We start from the raw sequence: 24,107 nt of genomic DNA, 5'->3' as shown, positions 1-24,107 counted from the left end.
CCACATCATGGAAGTAAAATATGGCTGCACATAAGGAAAAATATGTCTGTACTAGTTATCTATAGGCACTATGTGCCATCATACATGGCCAGTGCCTTAAGACTATGAATAGCATTAATGCAAAAAAATGTTCATATATCCTATCTTCATATGCTGCCTTAAGCTCTTTTCACAGCATAGAATATGCCAGGAAAAGCTCCTGATATGTACATCAGAAGCCTAGCCCAGACATATGCCACCGTATGCTATACAGATGTATACATCTGCCACGGACATTAGCAGATATACCACCTGGTACATCTTTCTTTTACGTGACATACTCAACCACACATTTCCATTCTAAAAACGTATACCAATGCATACCACCCAGTTGTACGCTGAAAGGACCCTCTACTGGCATACATATGCCATGATTATTTCCAGGTGTATATGCCAAACGTTCACACTAAATTCAAAGTGAACAGAGCCTAAGGGGTCCAATATTCTACTATTAGTTCTATAGAAACTGATAATAACCGGCCACTGATGAACTGCCTTCCAGCGTAACAATCGTAGATGGGTTCTCCATGAGGTTTTTTGCCAGATTCCCCATAACGGTATCAACGGTATCAATGAGTCCTCCGACATCAGGGTTAGCCTGCAAATATAAAAATTCTGTTTTAAAATTATTGTCAAAACTACACTTTTGTTTTCCTAATTTCTAAAGGGCATCAGTCTGTGAAGCCATACAATCCATTTACATACTGCACTGGTTTTAAGCAAGATTTCAGTTTCAGTAAGCCATTCTGCTGGAAACGTAAAAGACTGAATGTTAAGAGTTTAGGCAGAATATGTCAATCAAACAGTAATAAGATCTTACTTCTTCTACACCAACCATCCTGATAACGTTATGAAAGATCTATGTTGGTTCACTCGTAAACTGACACCCCTGCAAAATTGCTTAAATGCTTTAGACATTTCAAAGCTGGAAGCAATTTTATCACATCATAACTTCACATTTGTGCATATGTTATCACCAGTTCTGGGTAAATGTGACTCAGGCCTTCTGTTTTGCTACTATAAGCTATTATAGACAGCCTATTACTGAGAAAGTTAAGAAACAAAATAATTATTTGGGAATTACTGGATATTCTTTAAAGTAAACCTGTCTATCTCCCTACAATACCATACACTAAGTTATGGTGCTGTTAGGAGAGGTGACAGAGCCGGGTGATGTATTTTTTATACTCACTTGCTCTCAGGTTCCCTCGATGTCCCCCACTGAATATTGCGTGTCACACAAAAATCTGACTCTTAATATTACCATGTGCACTCTCTCCCATACAAGTCTATCGAAGATCATGTGCATGGCAATCTGAAAAGAGTCAGCTTTTTATGCAGCATGCAATCTTCAGTGGGTGACATCGAGGGAACCTGAGCAAATGAGTATAAAAAAATACATCACCCGGTAACCTCCTTTAACAGCATCACAAGTTAGTTTATGGTGCTGTAGGGAGGTGACAGGTTCCCTTTACCTTCTGAGATGCACACAAAATAAAAAAAAGAGATAATATTCCATACATCTACATACAATATGTTTAATATGCCAATACAAAGTCTACAAATAACCCTGTGTCGAAGAAGCCAAATAAGAGCTTTGTGACAAAAAGTTTGGAAACTTGAAGACGTCTAGCAATAAGTCAAGTACACATTGTTAACAAACATGTTTAGACAACTTTAATCTCCTTTCTGACAGTGTAAAATGTGGTTTGCCTTGTAAACTGCATTAAACATGGCAAGAAGGCAACATTTAGCTGAAAGCCAGAAACAAAGAGTAGGAGCAATGTTTAAAAAAGGCCAGAGCAAGATTGACATTGCAAAATTGTGTGATGTGAATCATTGCATTAGCACAAAACTTCTAAAACTATTTTAAGAAACTGGAACAGTTAAAATGGCACCGAGAACCAGCAGAACACAAAACAAAAAAGTCAGATTGTCAAATTGCAAGGCTCCCTAAACGCAATTCATTTTATACTGCTTCCAAAATTAAAAATCAATTGAGTCTTGAAAAAATTAACAGCAAGACAGTTAGGCTTTGTTTAATTAGTCATCTAACAAAAAGTAACATTTTTTCCACACTTTGCGTGTAAGATGGTTTCTTAAAAAAAGAAAAAAGAAAGCTTGTATGGAGTTCACTCACTGAACTGTCACTGAGTAGTCAAAAATTCCATGGAGTGATGAAAGTAAGCTAAATTTATTTGGAAATGACTCCAGGAACAATGTGCATGTCCTATTGGTCAAACATTTAATGTTAGGTTCCTCATACCAACAGTAAAACTTGGTGGTGAAAATGTTGTGTTGGGGTTGCTTCAAAGTCATAAACGGTCAGTTGTTAATGAATACATATCCAGAGAATGGTTATTTCAGTATATGGTAATGACCAAAAACAATTCCAACTTATTAACCCTTTCCAATCCACTGTCTGACGTCTGAAGACATTATGATTTAAGGCTGTACAGCTGCGGTGTTGGAAGACGTCCTTCGGGGTTCTCTTACTGTATATTACCAGCCTCTCTGCTGTCGGAGCCTATTCAACGTGTCACCTCATGCAGTACTGGCTTTATCCAGCAGATAGCGTGGTTGTATAATGGCAGAAAAAGAGTAACGCCCCCTAGGAAAACCAGGATACAAATTGGATTGGAAAGGGTTAAGACATTTCTTATGGATCAAAATGTTATTGTAATGAAGTGAAGTAAATCTGCATATGTGGACCCAAGAGAACATCTGTGGGATGACATTGGATGACGATTGAGAGGTCATTCTTTTACTAATAAAACAACGTTAATTAAAAAAAAACTGGAAAATATGGTCTGAAATATCTTGTGTTTGATTAATTATATAGAATTCCAACAAAATAGGTTTCCTAATTTTTGTCACAAAACATTTGTTTGGTTTCTTCGAACTGTAGCCTTTGTATTAGTACATTAGGAAAAAGAACATTGTGTGAAAAAAAACATGTAAGTATGCAATGTTCTCTTTTTATGCTATTTTTATTTCTAACCTACGTTAAACATACAGTAATTCCTCAATGATTATCTTGTTTCTTAACTTTTGCCAATACGTATATAGATATTCTTGATACCTTTGAGCCTATGATTACTATGCTTTCCATAAGAGGTGACGCTATACTATTTATGGTAAAAGTAGGTGTATGGATTATTTTATACTTTTCAAATGTATTCGGCTTGGCTGTAAGACTCTTGATAAGGTGGATGTTGTCGACCATATTTCTGAACTTATCTGTTACAATCTTTTATCTCATGCTGAAAACACCAACTGCAATCTCTTCTATTCGCAATCTTGAGCCTGGATCTTTACCAAGATCATTTACTGTTAAAATGTTGTTGTACACAGATGGATTCATTGTTGCATAAGACCTACTTACCCCACCCAAAAGATTAAAAGAAGAAGATGTTCAACCCATCTGTAATAACACTACTAAAACCAACTTGTGGGTGGGCTCAAACTGAGTGGGAGAGCGAGTCTGAAGGAGCTGGAAAGACATTTTAAGCTGCTTTTATGGATAAAATATGTACAAGTGTAAGTGAAGTGAAGATGACAGCTATAATGATAAAGGAGATAGACATAACAGTTCGTCATATCTCAGCGTTCCATATGTAACAGCATAAATATTAGTTTTTAATTTTAAAATCCATGTAATGTAGGGCCAAGAATGATTTATCATAATCGATTTTTGTTGGACTTTCTAGGCACATATCATTGCTTCCTCCAGCTACGAAGATTGTGCACCCAGCAGGCTGTAAACATCGGCTGTAGTTCTTACATAGATGGACAAAGTTTTTTGATATTTCATTAAGAATTTCGATGCTGCGAGTAAGGCATTTATTACTTGATGGATCAATATAATGAGGCACATTGAAATGTATGAAAGGAAACTTTAATTATTTCCAGGCCCTCAGAGCACAGTGTGGGAATATTAGGGGCTTCTTGGTCATTCTCGTAATTTTGTCAGCGAAATTGGGAAAAAATATGTCAGCAAATGCACATGATACAGTACAAATCTTGAGTTTACTGCATTAGTTCACATGTCAACTCCCCATTCTCTCTTCTTTATACTTTCAATAATGCCAATCACCCATTTAGTGCTGTCCACACCGTCTAGTCCAAACCCACTAAAAAGGCACCCAATTCCTATACTTAGTTTTTTTTTGTATCCAAGCCTTAGATTATGCCTTCCCCCCAGACTGTGTATAGTTTAAGCATGGGCATACTTCCGAGGTAGTAGTTATAGCAGCAGAGGCCCAGCATCTAAGGTGGGACACCTACACTGGAAAAAGTTCCTCCAGAAAAGAGAAACTTCACTCTGTATGAAGTAGAATGTATAACTTGAGCATAAAAGAAGAGAAAAGACCATACATAATGAAATGCAATGGGATGAAAGTATATCATAGTGATTTAACTATAATGTTACAACTGTAGCATACTTACTGTTGGTGTATCAATCCAGGTAGGTAAAGAAAGGACTTCTTCCACAGTTTTGAGAAAGGCCTATAAGTGTACAATGCAAGAAATCAGATTATACCAATTCATATAGAAAAATGTTTCCCAGCAAACTAATTCTCAAGCAAAACATATGCCTTGCAGGAAATACATGCATCCTCAGCATTAAAGTTCTTGTTTTATGCCTACTTAGTTTATAGGTATATTACTTAACCGATTAATTATAATGGAAATATACATGGGGATGATACAGTACTTCAATTAGGCTATAACATAGGCCAATGAATCTAGCATTAGATGTAGTGGCATTTTAGTGCAGTTCTGCAGAATCATCTGTGCTCACAGATAAATCTTTTACAATAGCAAATGCACAACACTGCAAAATGTACCAACTCATTTTTTATGTAGCATTAAAGCTTCTGTAGCTTTTTAATACCAAGAGAAGTGTCTCAGGAATATGCAATATCTTGACTGGAAATTGGAAGAGAGATTATTCCATTTTGTAAATGGAGAAGTTGAAGGCACAGAGCCTACATTTGTTTATATCAACTTTGTGCCCGTGTTTTTGAGATTGGTGTTACAGCTGCATGGTGGATCATAATGGAGCTGCAAATTGCCTTTGGAGATGGCATTCTTACTTGCAATAACGAGTCCTGAATATTCAAGAAGACCTAATATTAAACTATGATTGGCTTTAATAATTTAAGGTACATTGCTATGCGTCCAAACTATAAACTGGTAGCAACTTTATAACTCCCAGTACCAGAAGCTTCTGGCATCAAGACAGTAGTTACAATAATGGTCACAGCATTACAGTGCCGGCAGAGGAACGGAGCAGGATGATGTCACAATATCAGCCTTGGCTTATGTGAGCCTCATGTCAGCACATGATCACTTCTATTTTGGGTCTTCACTGCGGGCATGTGCGGTAGCACCGGCCGGCGCACCGCTGAACATGCCCGTAGAGATTTTTTTTAATTCTCCGGCTTCTCAGCGGAATCCGCGAACTGTCCGCAATTGAATTGCGGATGGGCTGTGGATCGGACGGCTTCCATTGATTTCAACAGAAGCCATCCATGCGGGAACCGCAGCAAAATGGAGCATGCTGCGATTTGTTTTCCGAACCAGAAGGTCAGCAAAAGAAATCTACATGCTTTAATTAAGCTGCGGATGTCCATGTCTTCCTATCGGTGGCTTGCATTGCGGATTGTCCGCAAAGGATTTTGGAGTTCAAATTTGCCCATGGACAAAGCCTTTGGCTTTGCACATCAGTTCAAGTCCCTCCCCTCAGAGGGCATCGGTTAGACTCCAGCCTCAGTTGGTTTGACTCCTGTCAGATCTCTCTCTCTTGTCTGACTCTGGTCTGATTTCTGGTTGATATCAGTCTGACACCCTGTGTGACACTCTCTGCATCCTGGTTGGTGGACGTCTGTCTGAAGACTGTTGTTTGAAACCGTTCTGATATAGTCTGTGGTTCCCTGCCTGACCTGAGTCCTCAGTCAAGTTTGCTGCACATCCACTTTTACGCCTGTGAAACCGTTTAACACCTTGCTGCTCTGAATGTGCGTTTCTTATAATGTCATATTTCCTTTGCCATTTGTCCTGTCACCATTGGAAAACTTAGGGTTCCTGACGTGGGGTCGCCCTCATCAGGGCAAGTACTCTGCTTTGTCAGTATATTGTATATATATATTTTTCCTATTCGGATAATAAATGTAGACCTCTGTAGGCTACAACGTATAAGCCCTGCACAGACGTAACAATAATATAATACAGTTGCAGGATAGAAGAAGAATATAGTGGAGAATAAAGTGAATGTTTAGTCAAATATAAAACAATTTAACAACTAATCTAATCTGTAGACAACCCCAGAGATTTCCCTCATGCTTAGGTGAGTTTGGCTCTAAGTATTAGGGCCAAATGAGACCACTAAAGCACCAACTTGCTTAAAGGGAGATGAACAGCATACTTTAAATATGACGAAAATAACTGACTTCACATAATGCTTATATAAATAGTGCCAAAATTTGACTTCAGAGGCCGCAGACGAAAAAAATTGTGTACTGGAAAATGAACGCTGCCCATTCCTCAGCAAATATCCAAACCGTGATATACAGTAAGGGGGAATGGACATCTTGTTAAAATGATGGATAGATAGTGTAAAATACAAGGAAAAGCGACAAAGCAACTTGCTTCAGTCTGCTAAAAAAACAAAAGTTTGGAAGAAATGTCATTTTTCAGCATGACAAGGAACTCAAAACACAAAGCCAAAGTAAAACGTAAAACAGGATGAAAAGATGAATGTTCTACAATAACCAAATTGAAGTCAATATCTGAATCCAATTAAGAATCCATGGCACTATTTAAACATTTCAATCCATGAGGCATGGGTGTAAATCACTCCCAAACAGTATACAAAACTTGTACAAGTTTATTTTAGCAGAATTAAATGGGATTATCTGTTTTGGGTTTTTTTCTAAATTGAAGGCTTATCCTATCCTGCATTAATATTAGATCAGTGGGGTCTGACTCTCAACATCCACTCATCTGTACAGTTTAAAGAGGCCATTTCCCTTCCTTGTACAGCTCAGAACTTCTGGTAGTCTCTGTGCCTGCTATTATGGTTTACTACAGTTTTCAAGTAAGTTAAGGCTCCTTTACACGCAACGATTATCGCTGCAAATTTGCTGAAAAGCCATTTTCTGAACGATAATCGTTATGTGTAAATGTGCCCATCGTTCACTTTTCTGCCACACTCAGAATTTCGGTTCGGCATAAAATCTATCGTTCGGCAGAAGAGCTGATAAGAAGGACTGCGCGCTGTGTTCTGCCCAGGGAGCGCTGATTACATTGTCTCAGCTGTCAGCCCCGCGGCAGAACAAAGGGAATGTATTCAGAGAACAGATCACCCGCTGTTCTCTGAAAATAGCTCCCAGCGGCTCGCTCACATTGCTTAAGCAACTGAGGGGGCCTGCTGCTGGCATATAAAAAAAATTAAAAGAGTTGTCCAGGTCTACTATTATTGATGACGTTTCCTCAGGATAGTCCTCAGCATAATACTTGATTGATTGGGGTCCACCTCTTAGAATCCCTGCCAATCAGCTGATCATCAGGCCTTATGGCAGCCTGTAGCACCAAACTGGGCAGCTGCAATGATGACAGTACTATCTGCCTCCAGTGCTAACACTGGGCCCAGTGATCAGCTGATCCTGAACAGCAGAAGCCTAAGAACAGGTCATCAATAGTAAAAGTCGTGAATGACCCCTTTTATTAAGGCGGACAAGTAATTCTCATTCTATTACCAATCTTGTAACCTATGAACTAATCCACCCACTTTTCCACAGGCCCTCTTTCTATAGCATGCCTTGCCTCTGGGACACCGCTGAGAATGTATTTACAGATTTCTGATTCAGCACTAATAGAACAGGAAGTGTTACCTGAGTCAAGTTGCCTGCTGTGTCTATCGTTAAGGATTTATTGGGCACAATCTGCGAAACCACTTCCAAGTAGCCTAAGACAGGCTTGAAGAGAATAGATTTTTCTCTGTCTTCAGTCAGATTTGTTATAACAGAATCATAGGCATCTGTAGAAATCTAAAAATTAAACATCAGATAATTTGTATGAAATTACATATATGTTTAGAAAATTAGTAGCGATACCTCATTAGCACCAGACCTCCTGGATGAAGATAAAGGCAAACGTGTGCATTGGGGTGCAGGCAGGGGCATAACTATAGGGGATGCAGGGGATGCGTTTTTACCCGGGCCCAGGAGCCTTAGGGGGCCCATAAGGCCTCTCTTCTCCATATAGTAAGTCTAGTAGTATGAATAAAGCATTATAGTTGGGGGCCCTGTTACAAGTTTTGCATTGGGGCCCAGGAGCTTCATGTTACACCTCTAGGTGCAGGGATATCCAGACCCCCATTCATGTGGCTAACACTTTATTATGTGCATGGCAATGAGCTTAGTGCACCTATTGTAGGTTGATATGAACATGATTTTTTTAGGAATTTCTTATATATGTGACCTCGGGGATGTATTTCCCTGTGTATGGATGCTGCATTTCCTTCATGTTTTTAAATGTTTTTATTATATATGTAATTTTCAATAAACGATTTTTTAATGGTTATTTCTGCAGTCCTGTCTTGGACATTTATTTTGGGGTTGTCATTAGCACCAGACCCTACTGTTGTGGCCCTTCTGTCTGCCTTCATTGACATAACCATGAAAGATGGGACAATCTGAGTCACATTTGGAATGTTTGACTACAACCTTTCATGTATAGATCCATGCTTTAGTACACTAGCCTACCACAAGTAATTGGACACCTGAGCGAGTAGCATTCTTTTACATATATTAATACTTCATGGAGGCTCCTTTGACAATAATTATTCTTCAAAATATCGCTGGATCGTTTGAATTTGAACAATAATTGTTCAATGTAAACACAGTCAACAATGAACGATAGATAATATGCTTGCTCATCGTTCATTTCATGCAAGCACTCGTAAATCATCGCTGGCTTGTTCGCTAATCATTCTGTTTAAACACCGATCATTCAGTCATTCTCATTTACTGGTAAAGTGAACAAAGTGAACTCTAATATTGTTTACCAGTGTGAACAATAAATCACTCCATCTAAAAGTACCCTTGCTCTCTACTAATGTCTAATACACATCAGCTGGTATTTCCCTCCATCCATCCTGCAAGCGTTTGGCAAGTTCTCCCAAAGAAGATGGATGTGGTTCATATTTCCAGACCTGATTTTCCAGTTCATTCCAAAGATGTTCAGTAGGGTTCATGTTGGGAATCTGTGCAGGCCACTCCAATTGTGGAGCATCCATATCCTCAAATCAACATAAAATAGTGTTGGATTTGTGATAAGGCGCAATGTCTTATTGGAAGTGTTGCTGACCATTTACAGAGTATTGCCACATTGTTAGCACCATATTATTGTCTAGAATGTCAAAGTACACCTCTGAGTTCATGGCTCTCGCCACTGCAACCAACAGACTGAGACCATGCAACGTAAAACATCCCCAGACCGTAATGGAACCTCCATCGTACATAGCTGTTGGCACAACACACTTATACAAAAGGCGCTCCCGAGGCATCCTCCACACCAAGGTATGTCCATCTGATTTGAAGATGGAGTAGCCTGGTTGGTCATTCCATAGTGCATTCGTCTATACCAGTTAAAGTATATAAGACATTACTAGAAAGTGTGCCACAGAAGAGTATCCAATGTCATTAGGGCCCAAGGAGGCCCCGCTAAAGCCCCATTTACATGCAACGATTATCACTCAAAATTCATTCAAATGATGGCTTTTGAGCGATAATCATTGTGTGTAAAGGCTTCCATCTTTCACTCTTCAGCTGAACGATGATTTTTAGGTAAGCATAAAATCCATCGTTCAGCCAGAGAGAGATAGCAGAGACCAAATGCTGTGTTCTCCATGGGAGCAGCTGATTACACTGTATTCAGCTGACCGCCCCTGGCAGCCCATGCGAAGACAATGCAGCTTAGTGCAAAGTCCAGACCACATGTTGGGATTTCCAAACTGCTGCTGGAGCTCATTTACATGCAAATGAAGGTAATAAACTGCTAATAGACATTAATGTCCATTAGCAGTTTATGCAAAACGATTGCCAAAACTGTCAATCTTTCAATCCTTTCTTTAGTATTACCATATGTAATAAATACTACTTTTGATTCTTGCTCAGAGGTCCAATTACTTTTGGTATAGTGGTACACATTATACAAAATGGCACAATAAGGTGAAGAACACAAATAGTTCAAATACTGATAAATATTGATGAACTGCCTGCATTATACAACTGCTGAGCTAGCCTGCAAGGGGTATCGAGCATGCATAACGTATAACAGAATCGATCTTTTTAAAGAAATCCCCCAAATCTATCAACAGAATACTACACACACACACTGCTCTTACCATTGGGCGTGATGTGCCCGGGGCACTGGATATTGTTTCAGTAGCAAATGTTTCATCACCTGACAAGAAATGAACAATTAATTAGGTGTATTCAGGGTAAGCAGTATAACTAGACAGGTGTTAAAGCATTTAGCACTTTAGGGCTCAGATGCATGAGCATCAGTAAATGGCACATATTAACACAGGAAATTAAACACATAAAACTTTAGATATTTTTGAGATGTTCTCACATGCACTTCTACACATTTTAATGTGATTCCACATGGTAATACATCCAGTTATATGCGTTGCTCTAAAACTGCTCTAAAACTGCACTTAATGTGCAAAGTTGATATTTGTGTAAGAAAACTTTTCTTTCGTGGTGTAGTTGTAATGGTGTATTATGCGTTTAAGATGTTACTCTAGTCCAAGTGCGAGTTCTGGTTCTAGATCTGTGTCTGCTGTCAGCACTGCAGATTCAAGATGTTTTATAGCAGCCTGTATCTCTTGTTTCAGAGATGGAATGACCGCCCGTATCTTGCTGCAACAGCAGGGACTGGAACCCCCACCTTTCTGCTATCACATCTTCATAAATAAGGATTTCATTATAGAATAGGAGAATTATTACGTTTGTAGAATTTTTTGGCCCAGTTTGTTCCATTCTCTGAGTGCACTAATGGGGGTCATTCATACATGTATGTAAATATATTATATACTTTCTACTCCACTCTATAAGATATACTAATATGCAAATACACTATTTCTTACACTTTCAAATATGTTATGGCAGGGCGCATTAACCTGCTGAAGGAGCCCACGGCCATTAGGGAATACAGTTGAAATGAAGGGGTGTACTTGGTATGGAACAAGGTAGGTGGCTGGGGAAGGGGGCAACAGCGGTAGCAAGAGAAAAGTAAAAGCTAAAACTTAAAAAATTCTTCCATGCTTCTCCTACCTCCCAACCCACTTCCTACCTAGAGAGGGGTGTGGATGGATGCGAGGCAGACTAAAAGAAGTGAGCAGCATGCAAGTCTGAGCAGTGGGAATGGAAGGGAGGGCAAAATCAGACTACAAGAGCCAGGGACAATCTTGGAGGATCTGAGGGAACCTGCTGATGGCATATAAGAGATTTACATGCTGTTGTCTTTGCCTCCAGGAACAGAGAGAGAAGGGCAGTTGGGAGGTACAGTGTACTTGGCAGTTCTGTGGCAGTCTCAAGATGTTCTGCAGCAGCAGCCAGCTAGACTGCACCCTCTCAGCTGCCCTGCTGTGTCAATTCTGGAGGCAAGGACAGGAGCATTTAACCCCTTCCTTCTACTACTATATTTCCTCCCATCTTCCAAGAGCCATAACTTGCGCAGACCAGCTGTGCGGCACGAGCACGCTGGAGCGGCCCCTTCAACGGGACAGAAGAGGCAGACTGCGCAAGCGCGTCTAATCGAGCCAGGAGAAGGATTCGGTCGGGGGGACCCCCTGTAGGTAAGTGTATAACTTCTGTATGGCCAATATTTAATGCACAATGTATATTACAAAGTGCATGTATATGGCCATACAGAAGTGCTTAACTTTACTTGACGGACAACCCCTTTAACCATCTTAGGGATTTATGATGCTGAGAATTCAGGTCAGGACAAAACACAGTGGTATGTCACCGGCCATAGCCATATGAGGGTTTGTTTTTTTCTGGAACTGTATTTAATGGTGTCATCATTTCCTGTACCATATAAGAGTATTCAAGAACACTTTTAAGTGAACAACAAGGATAAAAATGTAATATTGCCGCTGCTTTTTTTTAATTTTATGACATGCATAGTGTGGTAAAAAGGACGTTAACCTTATTTGGTGATACCAAATTTTTATAGTGTTTTTTTAAGTTTTAATACTTTAAAAAGGTAAATTAAATAAATTGCTTTCTCTCACCATAATATGAGACCCATAACCTGTTTATTTTTTTGTTAATGGAGTTGTCTGAATGATTTTTTTTGCAGGGTATGCTGTAGTTTTTATTGCTTCCATTTTGGGATATATATATATATGACTTTGTATTCAATTTTTGCTCAGATTCTTACACTAATTGCCCTTTTACATGGGCTGACAGTAGTTTAAACGATTGCACGAGCGCTGGCATCACCGCTAAGGTTGTCAGCGATCGGGCAGAGCATTTAGACCGAAAGACTTCCCGCTGGATTACAGGCTTCTGGCTCAACGCTTCACCTTCTATGGGGAGCATTTACACGTAATGAGAAGCCAGCGATAAACAACCCTGAATGAATATTCAGTGATTTTTTTTTGGCATTTACACTAAACGATTATCGCTCAAATTTGTTCGTTTGAACGAATTGTGAGCGATAATCATTATGTGTAAAGGGGCATTACTCTGCTTTCAACACATCAACTTCAAGAAGTGACTAGTTACTTGCTGTTTAATATATTCTACCTCTTATTAGTTGCCATGATAGCAACATAATCAATGTCTTTTAATATTAAGGTTTTAATATTATGGCTGATCAATGTATACTGTACATATACAATGCCAAGAAATACGATGGGTTTATATCAAGGATATTCTAGAAAAAAAATGAAATAAACATGCAATGTAATATTCTGGTGCTACAAAGGTTAATATTAGTACTGAGAACAATCGTTCTCCTGCATGTTTAATGAGTGCCAACAGGAGAGAAGTGCGGAAATTCCTGAATCCTGCGCTGGCTGAACAGTTATCCAGCTGCAAAGGGACATCTGCAGAAGTGCAGCAGTCTAGATACGACTTCCATACTTTCTTCTAAGGGAAAATAGAAGACTTTCAGAACTATCATATGGTTTCCTTCGAAAGGATAATTTTCCAATTAGTTGTAGCTATTCTATAGACATAGCCTAGTACAAGTTGTGGGAGTCTTCTAGTATTTATTACGTTTCGTCTTTTTCCAGCTCATAATAGAATTGAAAAGTTGTCAATACTATTGTTTGTCCCAACTTCTATAACACCGCCTGCACTCTAACATCTGGCTTTTCCTGCTCTCCATGCTCACATTTCAAGGCTAAACAAATGCTTATATACATATGTGCATAGTACTTGAATGCAAGCATTAAAAGAATCTGACCACAAATTTTAGGGTAACCAGAAGGGCAAAGTGAGAACACCATAAGATGTATAAATAATTAATAAAGAGAATGGGACAAGTACTAAATTAACTCACGCACCCTAAAACAAATCTGTAAGTATGTGAATGTATACATTCTAGTTGTACTAACAGCAGCAATAGCCAATGTCAAAATGTAATGTAATACGGAGTCCATTATTCCACACTTGGGTACAGTACATAGTCATTTACTTATTTACTAGGGTTTTAGTGTGTGAGTATAATTGGTACTTGATGCTCTAACTACAAGCCCCAGCTCCCTACACAGTCATGATAGGGAGCATATGAAACCTTCCAGATGGGAACCCTTTAACTGAGAGCATTGGCAAAATAGGTCATAAAAGCTGAAATGGTGCACCCAGTTGTGCTCACTAAATGATCTCTAATGTGGCATCAAGGGACAGAAGAAGTTGGTCCCACTTGCTATCCACTTAGAAACAACACGTCCCTGAGTCAGGTTGGCAGGGATGTATCATGTTGACATTGGATTTGCATTAAAGAGTTTTGCCCACCATTGTAGGTGATGTCATCTCACTAGCATATGTCATCACTTAGGGTGGCTTTACATGGGACAAGTATCGGCCAAAAAAATTTCTCAATTGAGCGATTTTCGTCAATAAACTGTCCCCTGTAAACACAGGACCCAACAGGATACTGAGCAAGAAATCACTGAGTAGTCACTAATCACTATGTTTCAGCTCACTGAAGCAAAATGACTAGTAAAAGAGTTCTCGCTCAGTGTAAACAGGCAGTCAGTCATCTTTGAATGACTAGCTGTTCACAGTGAATGGAGGCGGGCGACTGGAAGAGATCTCCAGCACACTTTGACTCCAGTGAACAGGAGCAATAAGTCTTGGGATGACCATCAGGTGCAACGTCCCATGTAAAGCCACCCTTACTGATCAGTGAGGGTCTGACTGCCAGGACCCGTACATAACCTTAGAATTTTCCTTCACACTGACATTTCCTACTGCCCACAGTGCAGGAAAGTGCAACATCCCATTAATTTCAATGGGACAAGGTTGTAATTCCATGCATAGGAAAACCAAAGGAACCTCGGTTCCCTGGAGGTCAGGCCCCACTAATAAGAATGTTACATCACATCGTAGCATTATACCATAACAGTCTATGATAAGAATAACCCTTTACTACATATTTTGGTTATCATTTAGAAATAAAGAATGTTTGCCTCTGGAAATTAGACGTCCCTTTTAGCTTAATTATAGATAATGCCATAACCAATCTGCATCTGAATGTAGTTGCAGAAGTAAATATTTCCCCTTAAATAGTGTCAGAAGTAAGGTCTACGTTAACATAAGTAATTTTATGTATGAATATACATGTAATCAAGAAGCGACATACACTGATATTGCTTACCAAAATAACATACCAATAGCAGCTGTAAAATAGTGGTGGATCTCTTGTGGATTGAGCGCTCTCTCCCATATGATGAACTCATCGAAAGCTCCATTCACATAATGTTTCGAAAGATCATTGTTTGTTCCAAGAACCAGGCTGTCATTGCTGTCCCCATAGCTATAGGAAACCTGGCCACTGGAATCACTGGCATTGAATGTTCCATTAACATAAACCTTCAGGCCTTCACTGGAAGTCCATGTAAATAAGACGTGTGTCCAATAAGGACCTTCAAGACAAAGGAAGAAAATAGATCAGCAACTTAAGAATTTAGAGAATTATACATAACTCCTAATAATACAATCACACATGTACAGTATATGTATGGTACACAGTATAGTACAAGATCCACAAAGGATATCGGAAAGACTGGAAAACTTTGTGCAGAGTATCATATGGTCTAGTCTAGTGTGCCCAACCATTATTTCCTTTATAGACATAGGTCTCCTGGGTTTAATGATGCATTATATGGCCAAAAGTATGTTGACACCCCTCTTAATTATTGGGTTCAGGTATTTCACCCATGCTCATTGCAAACAGGCGGACAAATTAAGCACACAGCCATGTAATCTCCATACACAAATACTGGAAGCAGTATGGGTCGTACTCAGTGACTTTAAACGTGGTACTGTCAGGCCTCATATCCGTGGGCAGATTTGATTTGCGGAATCCATGTGGAGCACCCACGCAGGAGATCTGCAAATCAACCCCCCCATAGGGATGCATGGGCATACACAAACTAATTAAAGCATGCGGATTTGATTTGCGGACCTTCTGGTCCGGGAAACAAATCGCAGCATGCTCCATTTCTGTGCATTCTGTGAAGTCAATGGAAACTGTCCAATCCGCGGCACACCCGCAGCTGACACTGCAGATGTGCCAGACCCGCGGAAAAGCAGGAAGTTTAAAAAAAAAGTGTACTGCTCATGCACACTGCGTGCTGGCCGGTGCGCCCGCATACTCCCGCAGTGCAGAAAAAAGAAAATCTGGACAGGAGGGGGAAGGCTTTGCAGGCAAAAAAAAAATTTTATTGGCTGTGGGCAGGGTCGGCTCCCGCTGTGGGCTCCGCGGGCGGAAGCCGGCCCACCCGTGGACATCAGGCCTCACAGGATGTCTCTCTTGCTGCAAGGTAGCTTCTAAAATTTCTGACATAATAAATCTGTATAGACAACTCAAAGTGCTATTATTGTCAAGTGGAAGTATTACGGAGTAACAACTGTCCAACCACAACGCAGTAGACCATACATACTCACAGAGCTCCAGAGTGCTGAAGCTTGTGGGCGTTATTAACTGTTGTGTTGCTCACTGCAGAATTAAAAACTGCCCCTGGAGGTGACCTCCGCACAGAAAGTATGCATCAGGAGCTTTATAATATTGGTTTCCATGGTCAGCCAGCTACATACAAGCCTATGATCATCATGCACAACGCCAAGCATCAGCTGGAACAATATAAAGCATGCTGTCACTGGATGCTGCAGCTGTGGAAACATTTTCTGGAGTGATAAATTGTGTTTCACTATCGGAAAGTCTGATGGATGACTCTAGGTTTACCAGATGCCTGGAGAATACTACCTACCAGAATGCACAGTGTCTACTGAAACATTTGTTGAACACGGAATAATAGTATGGGTTAGTTTGGGGGATTTCTTTTAGAACTCTTACTTCTATTGATGGGTAATGTTAAAGGGGTTTTCCAGTGAAATACTATTGATGACCTATGATCATAATCAGTCATCAATAGTTGACCGATCAGCTGAGCGGGCGCATGCTGTCAACGCCGCAAATACACAGAGCCATGCTTGCAGTTACAAGCACCGGCCACTACATGGGAGGTCGGCACGGAGACTTTCGCTCCAAATACACAGAGGTCAGAGTGGAAGCCTCTGCGCCGACCTCCTTACAGTTGCCGGCGCTTGTAATTGCAGGCACGGCTCACCTTGATTTCATTGAGAGCTGTGCCTGCAGTTACAAGCACCAGGCACTACATAGAGGTCGGCACGGAGGCTTCCCCTCCGACCTCTGTGGCACTGACAGCATGTGCCCGCTCTGCTGATCAGTCAGAATCCATATTAATGAGCGTGGTTGTGGAATGGGATGTCCAACATACTCATACAGGTGTGATAATCAGTTCCTCACCTACTTTTTGCAAGATAGTGTAATTCCAACCTTATTTACACCTTACACACATTAATATCTTAAAACTAAATTTAAACTTCCTATCATTAGCATCTGATGCTAACCATACAGCTTCACCTTGACAGTAAAGGAGCAGAATTTATAGTAACTAGGACATGATTATGATTGACAACTAGGGAGAAACTACAATAAAGAAACCCATGTGCTATGAAATCTACAGTTGCCATTACTATATGAATATGCACAGCCATGGTTAATATATAATGTATTGAGCATCTCATTCTACTTCAGTACACTCCTTTTAATAGTACTTGAGCAGATTTCATTTAATTACCCATGTAACCCACATATATAATGCCCATTACTAGTCCTTCAGCTCTACATCAGGAATGACAGCTTACGTGATGTTTTTTTTCTTTTTAAATGTCAAGTCTTTCAGAGAAGTGAAGTAGAGAATACGGTACTATTTCCAGACGTGGAAACTGTTCAGCTTCATGAGCAGTCACACGATTACTCACAATTCAGAAGTTACTGTATTTTACTGACTCTAGGGTCAAAAACTGTGCTCAGAGGTTCATCTGTCTATGGTCTGTGTCACAGGGGTGTATGCATATTCGCGTGTGCTTTGCAATTCGTTTTTATGCGTTGGCCATTGCATATTTGCATGTACAACAGCATTTTTGTACTGTGCTTTCTGGATGCACAATTGCGCACGCAAAAAGAACATACACCGACGCGCCCAGTCATTGAAATGGCTAATTACTTTAAGGAGTTCTGAATGTGTTCTTTTACTGCGCAAATGTGCAGGATAATGGAGCATGCCGCATTTGTTTGGCACTACATAGTTGGGCATGCAGAATATGTGCTTGTGAACAAACACATTGAAATCAAAGGGTTCTATTTTCTGTGCATTGCACGCGCACAATTTTTGTGTGCAAATACGCCCCTGTGACATAGGTCTAATAGACTGAATGGGATGGCAGGAGTATAGAAGACATATAACCCTGAAATATCCAGGCATTAATAAATATCTAAAATACATGTACTGATAACTACAGAACTATCATATCACAAATATACAGGGATGAGCAGAGGACGGCCAAAAGCCAAGGCTAAAACAGTACTAGACGACACCACTATACGCCTAAAGATCTTGGGAAGGACGAATCTGTGCTTGTTTGTCCCAATCTTCTTTCAATGTTCCTTGGGAATATTCTTAAAACTTATTTTGAAGTAATGTATATACCCTGTGTGCAGGGGATCTCTGTAGTGATGCTTAATACCCAAATTCGGGATACAGCAAACCAGAGCTGGGTCACCTTTCTCCAAGGCAGAGGCGTAACTTGAAGTTGCTGGGCTCCAATGCAAAACCTGTAACAGGGCCCCCAACTATAATGTTTTATTCATAGTCCCTATATGGAGAAGAGAAGCCTTATGGGCCCCCTAAGGCTCCTGAGCCCAGGTGCAACTGCATCCCCTATAGTTACACCACTGCTCCAAGGGTCGCACAGCATTAACATGGGTTACTGCTAAGGTACGTATGCCCAAGCACAAATGCATCTGGTAATAAGGTGTTCAAAGATGGGCAACTAACGTAATAAATGGAATGGGCGACTACAATACCCAGAGAATTTATCAAAATTGCGGTTATTTTGTTTAGAAAAAGATGACTGAGGTGTGACCCCATAACAATGTATAAATATAACAGGGGACAATACAGAGATCTCTCCCATCATCTATTTAAACCCAGGACTGTGACTAACAAGGGGGCACCCTCTACATCTAGAAGAAAGAAGGTTTCTACACCGACATAAAAGGGAGTTCTTTACTGTAAGAGCAGTGAGACTATGGAACTCTCTGCTTGAGTACGTGGTGATGGTGAATTTGATAAAAGAGTTCAAGAGGGGCCTGGCTGTCTTTTTTTGAGTGATACAATATTATATGTTACAATCACTAATATCTTCAGAAGGGTTGTTAATCCAGGGATTATTTTGACTGCCAGATTGGAGTCAGGAAGGAATTTTTTCCCTTAAATGGGGAAAATTGGCTTCTACCTTATTGGGGTTTCTTCGCCTTCCTCTGGGTCAACATTGGGGGGTAGTAGGCTGAACTGGATGGACTTGTGTCTTTTTCCGGCCTTACATACTACGTAACCTTGTATTACATTTCTTATAGAACTACCATTGGCCACAAGTGGGCCAATCCCTTCATTTGGTCTAAGCAAGGGATCTTTCTCCAGTTTGGACACAAAACAATAGCGGAATTTGCATACTGAATTTCTATGGAAAATTGTGACTGTTAGTTATTTCAGTTTGGATGCATCTAACAAGATACTAATTATTTTTATTGATAAATGAAATCAATTCTTTAAGTAGATGGTTTACTGGATCATTTAACAAATGAGGCTTTAATTATTCATTACCAGCTTCATAAAGTAGGGTGATAGGTACCTGGGGCTTTAATGCTGGCTTTCCAAACCTTTGAATTACTGTCAGTGTAGACTTTCACATAACCATCATGTTCATCTGAATAGATTTCAAATCCGTGAGAAGTTACTTTTTTCCCAAAGGCCTGTGTTTGCTGGGCCTTGTGGCCTCCATTCTGAGAAGGTAGGTGCTGGCTATTGTGGTTATATGTATCCTGCTGTTTCTTTTGTTGTTGGTCCTGGATTTTCCAAAAAAAGGAGAACGAGACACCTGGTTTGGAAGGAAAAAACAACATTCACACAACTTATACATATGAAGGTAAAAGTGATTCTAATTGTAGAAAAAATGTAACATTTTAAAAGTGCAATGATATTAAATCTAATTAGAAAACATAGGCCTGATGGTGCAAATACATTTTAAGGTTACTTGCACACAGCTATTTTTTCCGTTCGATTTTCAGACCAAACATGAGACAGAAATAGGACCCTTCATTAGAATGGGTGTATGGGCAGGGATTTTTTGTACTTGGATTGATGGTGATGTTCAGCACATCAGTCAGCACATGGATAGGATGTCTGCGTGCTATCTGATGCAAGTTGTGCCCAAGAATTAAATTGCTGTGTGAAGTAGTCTTAAGAAGAGAAACTTTTGAATTGTGTTGCAGTGTTTGTTGCAGTATTTGACCACCTTCGAAACAAAAGGGTTTTTAGGGACTATAATATTGATGGCCTATCCTTAGGTTAGCCATGAATATCAGATTACTGGGGATCCAACTCCTAGTGCCCCTGCAGATCAGCCACTACAAAGAGTACAGAGCTGAGCCTAATAAGCAATGAAGGAGACATGCCACTCAGAAGGAGAGCCATACTCCCTTCAATCATCTGATCGGTGATGATCCAGAATAAGAAAAAGGTGTACCAGCAGCACCAAAAACTACCCCACACTGGGTCAGGCCAAGAAATGCAACAGCCAGAAAAGGAGTTCAAACCAAAAACTCCAAGAGAAAATCCACAGGAAAAAAGTGAAACTGGCAGCATTTGGGATGCAGTAAAAAATACTTTTATTGCCCCATCACAATCAGAAGCAACGTTTCGGCCTTGTGGCCTTTCTCAAGCTGATGGGTGATGATGTCCCATCAGAGCTCTGAGGAACATACACAATGTCTTTCTTTTATTTTAAACTTTTGCACCGTAGTTGGGGCATCCATAGGAGCTCCAGTTACAGGGGAAAACATTCCCCTGTAGTGACAATCGTCACTGGCAGAGCGGTTATGGACCTGCTAAGACCCTGCAGCTCTGCCATGCTAGGGGCATCCAGTGATTGTTGAGTCAAGTAGCGGAAGCTGCACTTCTGCTTTCTCTATTCTTTACATAGCGCTCATTGAACATTATGTAGCCTGAAAAAGTAAAGGCAGAAGCTATTAAAACCTCTTTGGTCTTCTTTACCGGGTCCTCAGCTGTCTCTCAGAGCTGATTGCAGGAGCTTTAATTTTGCGCCGTATTTTTACTACGATGCAAGATTAAGGCCTCATGTCCACGGGGAAATTATATTTAGCAAATCCGTGCTTAAAAAAATGCAAATCCGCATCCCATAGGAAAGCATTAACCATTCGCAGTTAATTAAATAGCCGTGGATGGTATTTTAAGTAATTAGCCGATTTCACGTGCAGGAAAAAAACGCGACATGCTTCATTTTTGCATGGATCACAGATGCGGGAGCTCATAGAGCTCATATCTCAATTGATCTCAAAAGACAATTATAGTGCATCCACAGTAGAAATCCGCGCTGGCCTGATTTTCCCCGTGGACATGAGGACTAAAGTCCAGAATCAAGTGCTGTATATTTACTAAACTTGCTCCTTATCGAGTTGAGGTACCCGAAAAGTTTCATTTATTTCAATGGCTTCGTTCTCACAAGCATGTTTCTCGCAATTAAGAATTGGGTTTTTTTTATATGTGCGAGAGAAAATAGAACTTGCCCTATCTTTCTGCATTTAGAAGTCAGTGGCAGGTTGAAAAAAAATCAAGAGGAAGGGTGTGAACCTGTGTAAACCGCAAGGAAAAAAAAAAGGACAGCTGGCCCTAATTTGGCTTTAAATAGCCATTCTAGTCTATGGAAAGGGAATAACACTCGCGCATGTGAACTGACATTTTGAGTATAAAAATGACATTACTGTGTGCTGGCACGTATGGATCAGCCATATTATTACCATCACAAAAGCTTGCTAATGCGCAAATACGCTCCTTTGCCGCGAGCATATTTGCACATATGTTCGTCTGTGGAAGCCCTTAATGTCATTTCTACTGTGGATTCTGCATGGAATTTTTGAGCACCATGAGGATGAGATTTGTTGACAACTAATCCACATGGCTTGTACTGTAAACCTGCAGTGTGAACATACCCTGAGATATTAAAGGGGTTGTCCCGCGACAGCAAGTGGGGTTAAGCACTTCTGTATGACCATATTAATGCACTTTGTAATATACATCATGCATTAAATATTGGCCATACAGAAGTTATACACTTACCCCCTCCGGTGCAGGCGTCCCTGTCTCCATGGCGCCGACCAAAGCTGCCTTCTGCCTGGATTAGACGCGCTTGCGCTGAAGGGGCCACTCCGGCGTGCTCGCGCCGCACAGGGCTTCTGCGCATGCGCAGAAGACGTGCGGCGCGAGCACGCCGGAGCTGGACAGAAGAGGGCAGACTGCGCAAGCGCGTATAATCCAGGCAGAGGGCGGCTTTGGTCGGCGCCATGGAGACGGGGACGCCAGCACCGGAGGGGGTAAGTGTATAACTTCTGTATGGCCAATATTTAATGCACGATGTATATTACAAAGTGCATTAATATGGCCATACAGAAGTGTATAACCCCACTTGCTGCCACGAGACAACCCCTTTAAGGCAATGTATGCAATATGCATTGGAAGAGTCTGTTACATCTTTGGTGACATCAAGCGGTCATTAGTATTTACATTGAAATTATTCGATCACTAACCTTCCGGCCCACATATACTTGGATCACTAATACAAGAGTTTTTGGAACTTCCAAAGTATAGCAGAGTAACGCCTTTCTGCTCATTAAGGACAATGCCGTGATTGACCGTTCCTTCTACAATATCTGGGGAGAAAGCAGACATATTTAACCATCCTGTATCCAAATACTATCACAGCAATGTCAGATAATATGCACTCTCATAGGATATGAGAGACGCAATAGACACAGTCAGAAATACGTACAATACTAATCATTTAGCTCCGTACACCAATGATGTGCCTATCTCTGATACCATACATAGAATAAGACACAATACAAGGCCGTGGATCTAGGCAGCAACCAGATCTGCAGTGCCTCACATGTGCAACGTATTAATATTCATCCATATTTATTGACTTTTTTATCTGTTTGCCAATAAATCCATCCATCTGTTCTCCCTTCAGGTTGTGCAAATGCAAATACTGAATGTTCAGCATTCATAATATCCGTTTCCTATTATGCTGTTTGTTTGTCGCTGTAGATGCTTAAAAGAGAAACTTCATCTCATGCAAATTATTAGAGGAATCAATTTGTGGAATCAAATTGCACTTTCTTTTAGTCTTATGAAAAACTCATGATTTAAATACAAGTTACTACAAATGAAAGCTGCTGTGAAAAATACAACAAAGACAATTTTCATTAAATAATTTCTTACAATTAGTTATATTTTTAAATATCTAGTATCCTCTACTACCTGCTGCAGTCTGTTCTCTGTGAATAGTGCCTACAATTTCATATTTTCATATATACTATGTATTCGCCCGTTGAGCAATTTTCATATATAATGTGTTAAGAAGACCCATTGAGACACAACAATTATTGCTCAAAATTCACTTAAAAGCCGTCTTTTGAGTGATAATCGTTGTGTGTAACTGCACTGATATCGTGCAGTTTTCCTTATGACATCGCTCATCGTTGTCTTTCAGCATGCTGAAAGAGAACAAGCAGCCTTATCAGGAGTTCACAGCAGGATAGAGCTGCTACTATTGTTTCAGCTGTAACTCGCTCCCTGAACACAGGCTAGGTATGAAGAACACAGCGGTCCAGCTGTATTCTGCATACCCCGCTTGGAGCGCTCGGCTGTATAACAGCCGGGAGCTCTGAGCATGGAACAGCTGGATGCAGAAGCCAAGCGGCCTCGCTTGTCTTCTGCATACCCCGCTCAGAGCACTCAGCTGTATAACAGCTGAGTGCTCCGAGCGTGGAACAGCTGGATGCAAAAAATTAGCAGCCCCACTTGTATTCTGTATACCCCTGCTCGGAGCGCAAAGTGATCGCTCAACGTTTGAGCGATCACCTTGCACTGTAAAGGCACACAATGATTATCGCTCAGAAGTCGCTCAAAAGACATCTTTTTTTCACGATAATCGTTGTGTCTAAACCAGGCTCAACTATACAGTATAAGGGCTTCTTCACATGGGTGCGATTTAGTCCAGTTATGCGGCCGTGATAACCACGGCCGCATAACGGGATGAAACGCAACCACTTATCTCAATGGTTTTGTTTTTATTAGCGGTATTTTC

General features: G+C 40.4%; 1 protein-coding gene across 4 annotated transcripts in view; it reads right to left on the bottom strand.

Moving 5' to 3' along the window:
- The window catches only part of ADGRD1 (adhesion G protein-coupled receptor D1), a 500,100-nt gene that overhangs the window by 403,641 nt on the left and 72,352 nt on the right, over positions 1 to 24,107 (bottom strand). For all 4 annotated transcript variants that reach the window (XM_066603414.1, XM_066603418.1, XM_066603416.1 and 1 more), the window contains 7 exons: positions 22,546 to 22,668; positions 19,575 to 19,820; positions 14,963 to 15,217; positions 10,454 to 10,512; positions 7,938 to 8,093; positions 4,489 to 4,548; positions 517 to 637 (listed from right to left, as the gene is read on the bottom strand). In XM_066603414.1, coding sequence (XP_066459511.1) covers positions 517 to 637; positions 4,489 to 4,548; positions 7,938 to 8,093; positions 10,454 to 10,512; positions 14,963 to 15,217; positions 19,575 to 19,820; positions 22,546 to 22,668 — 1,020 coding nt within the window. The remainder of the gene's footprint in view (positions 1 to 516; positions 638 to 4,488; positions 4,549 to 7,937; positions 8,094 to 10,453; positions 10,513 to 14,962; positions 15,218 to 19,574; positions 19,821 to 22,545; positions 22,669 to 24,107) is intronic.

The sequence above is a fragment of the Eleutherodactylus coqui genome, chromosome 5 (assembly GCF_035609145.1).
Source record: "Eleutherodactylus coqui strain aEleCoq1 chromosome 5, aEleCoq1.hap1, whole genome shotgun sequence".
In the NCBI taxonomy this organism is placed as follows: domain Eukaryota; kingdom Metazoa; phylum Chordata; class Amphibia; order Anura; family Eleutherodactylidae; genus Eleutherodactylus; species Eleutherodactylus coqui.
Note: the sequence above shows the minus strand (reverse complement) of the source record. Positions and strands in the feature narration are given on the sequence as shown.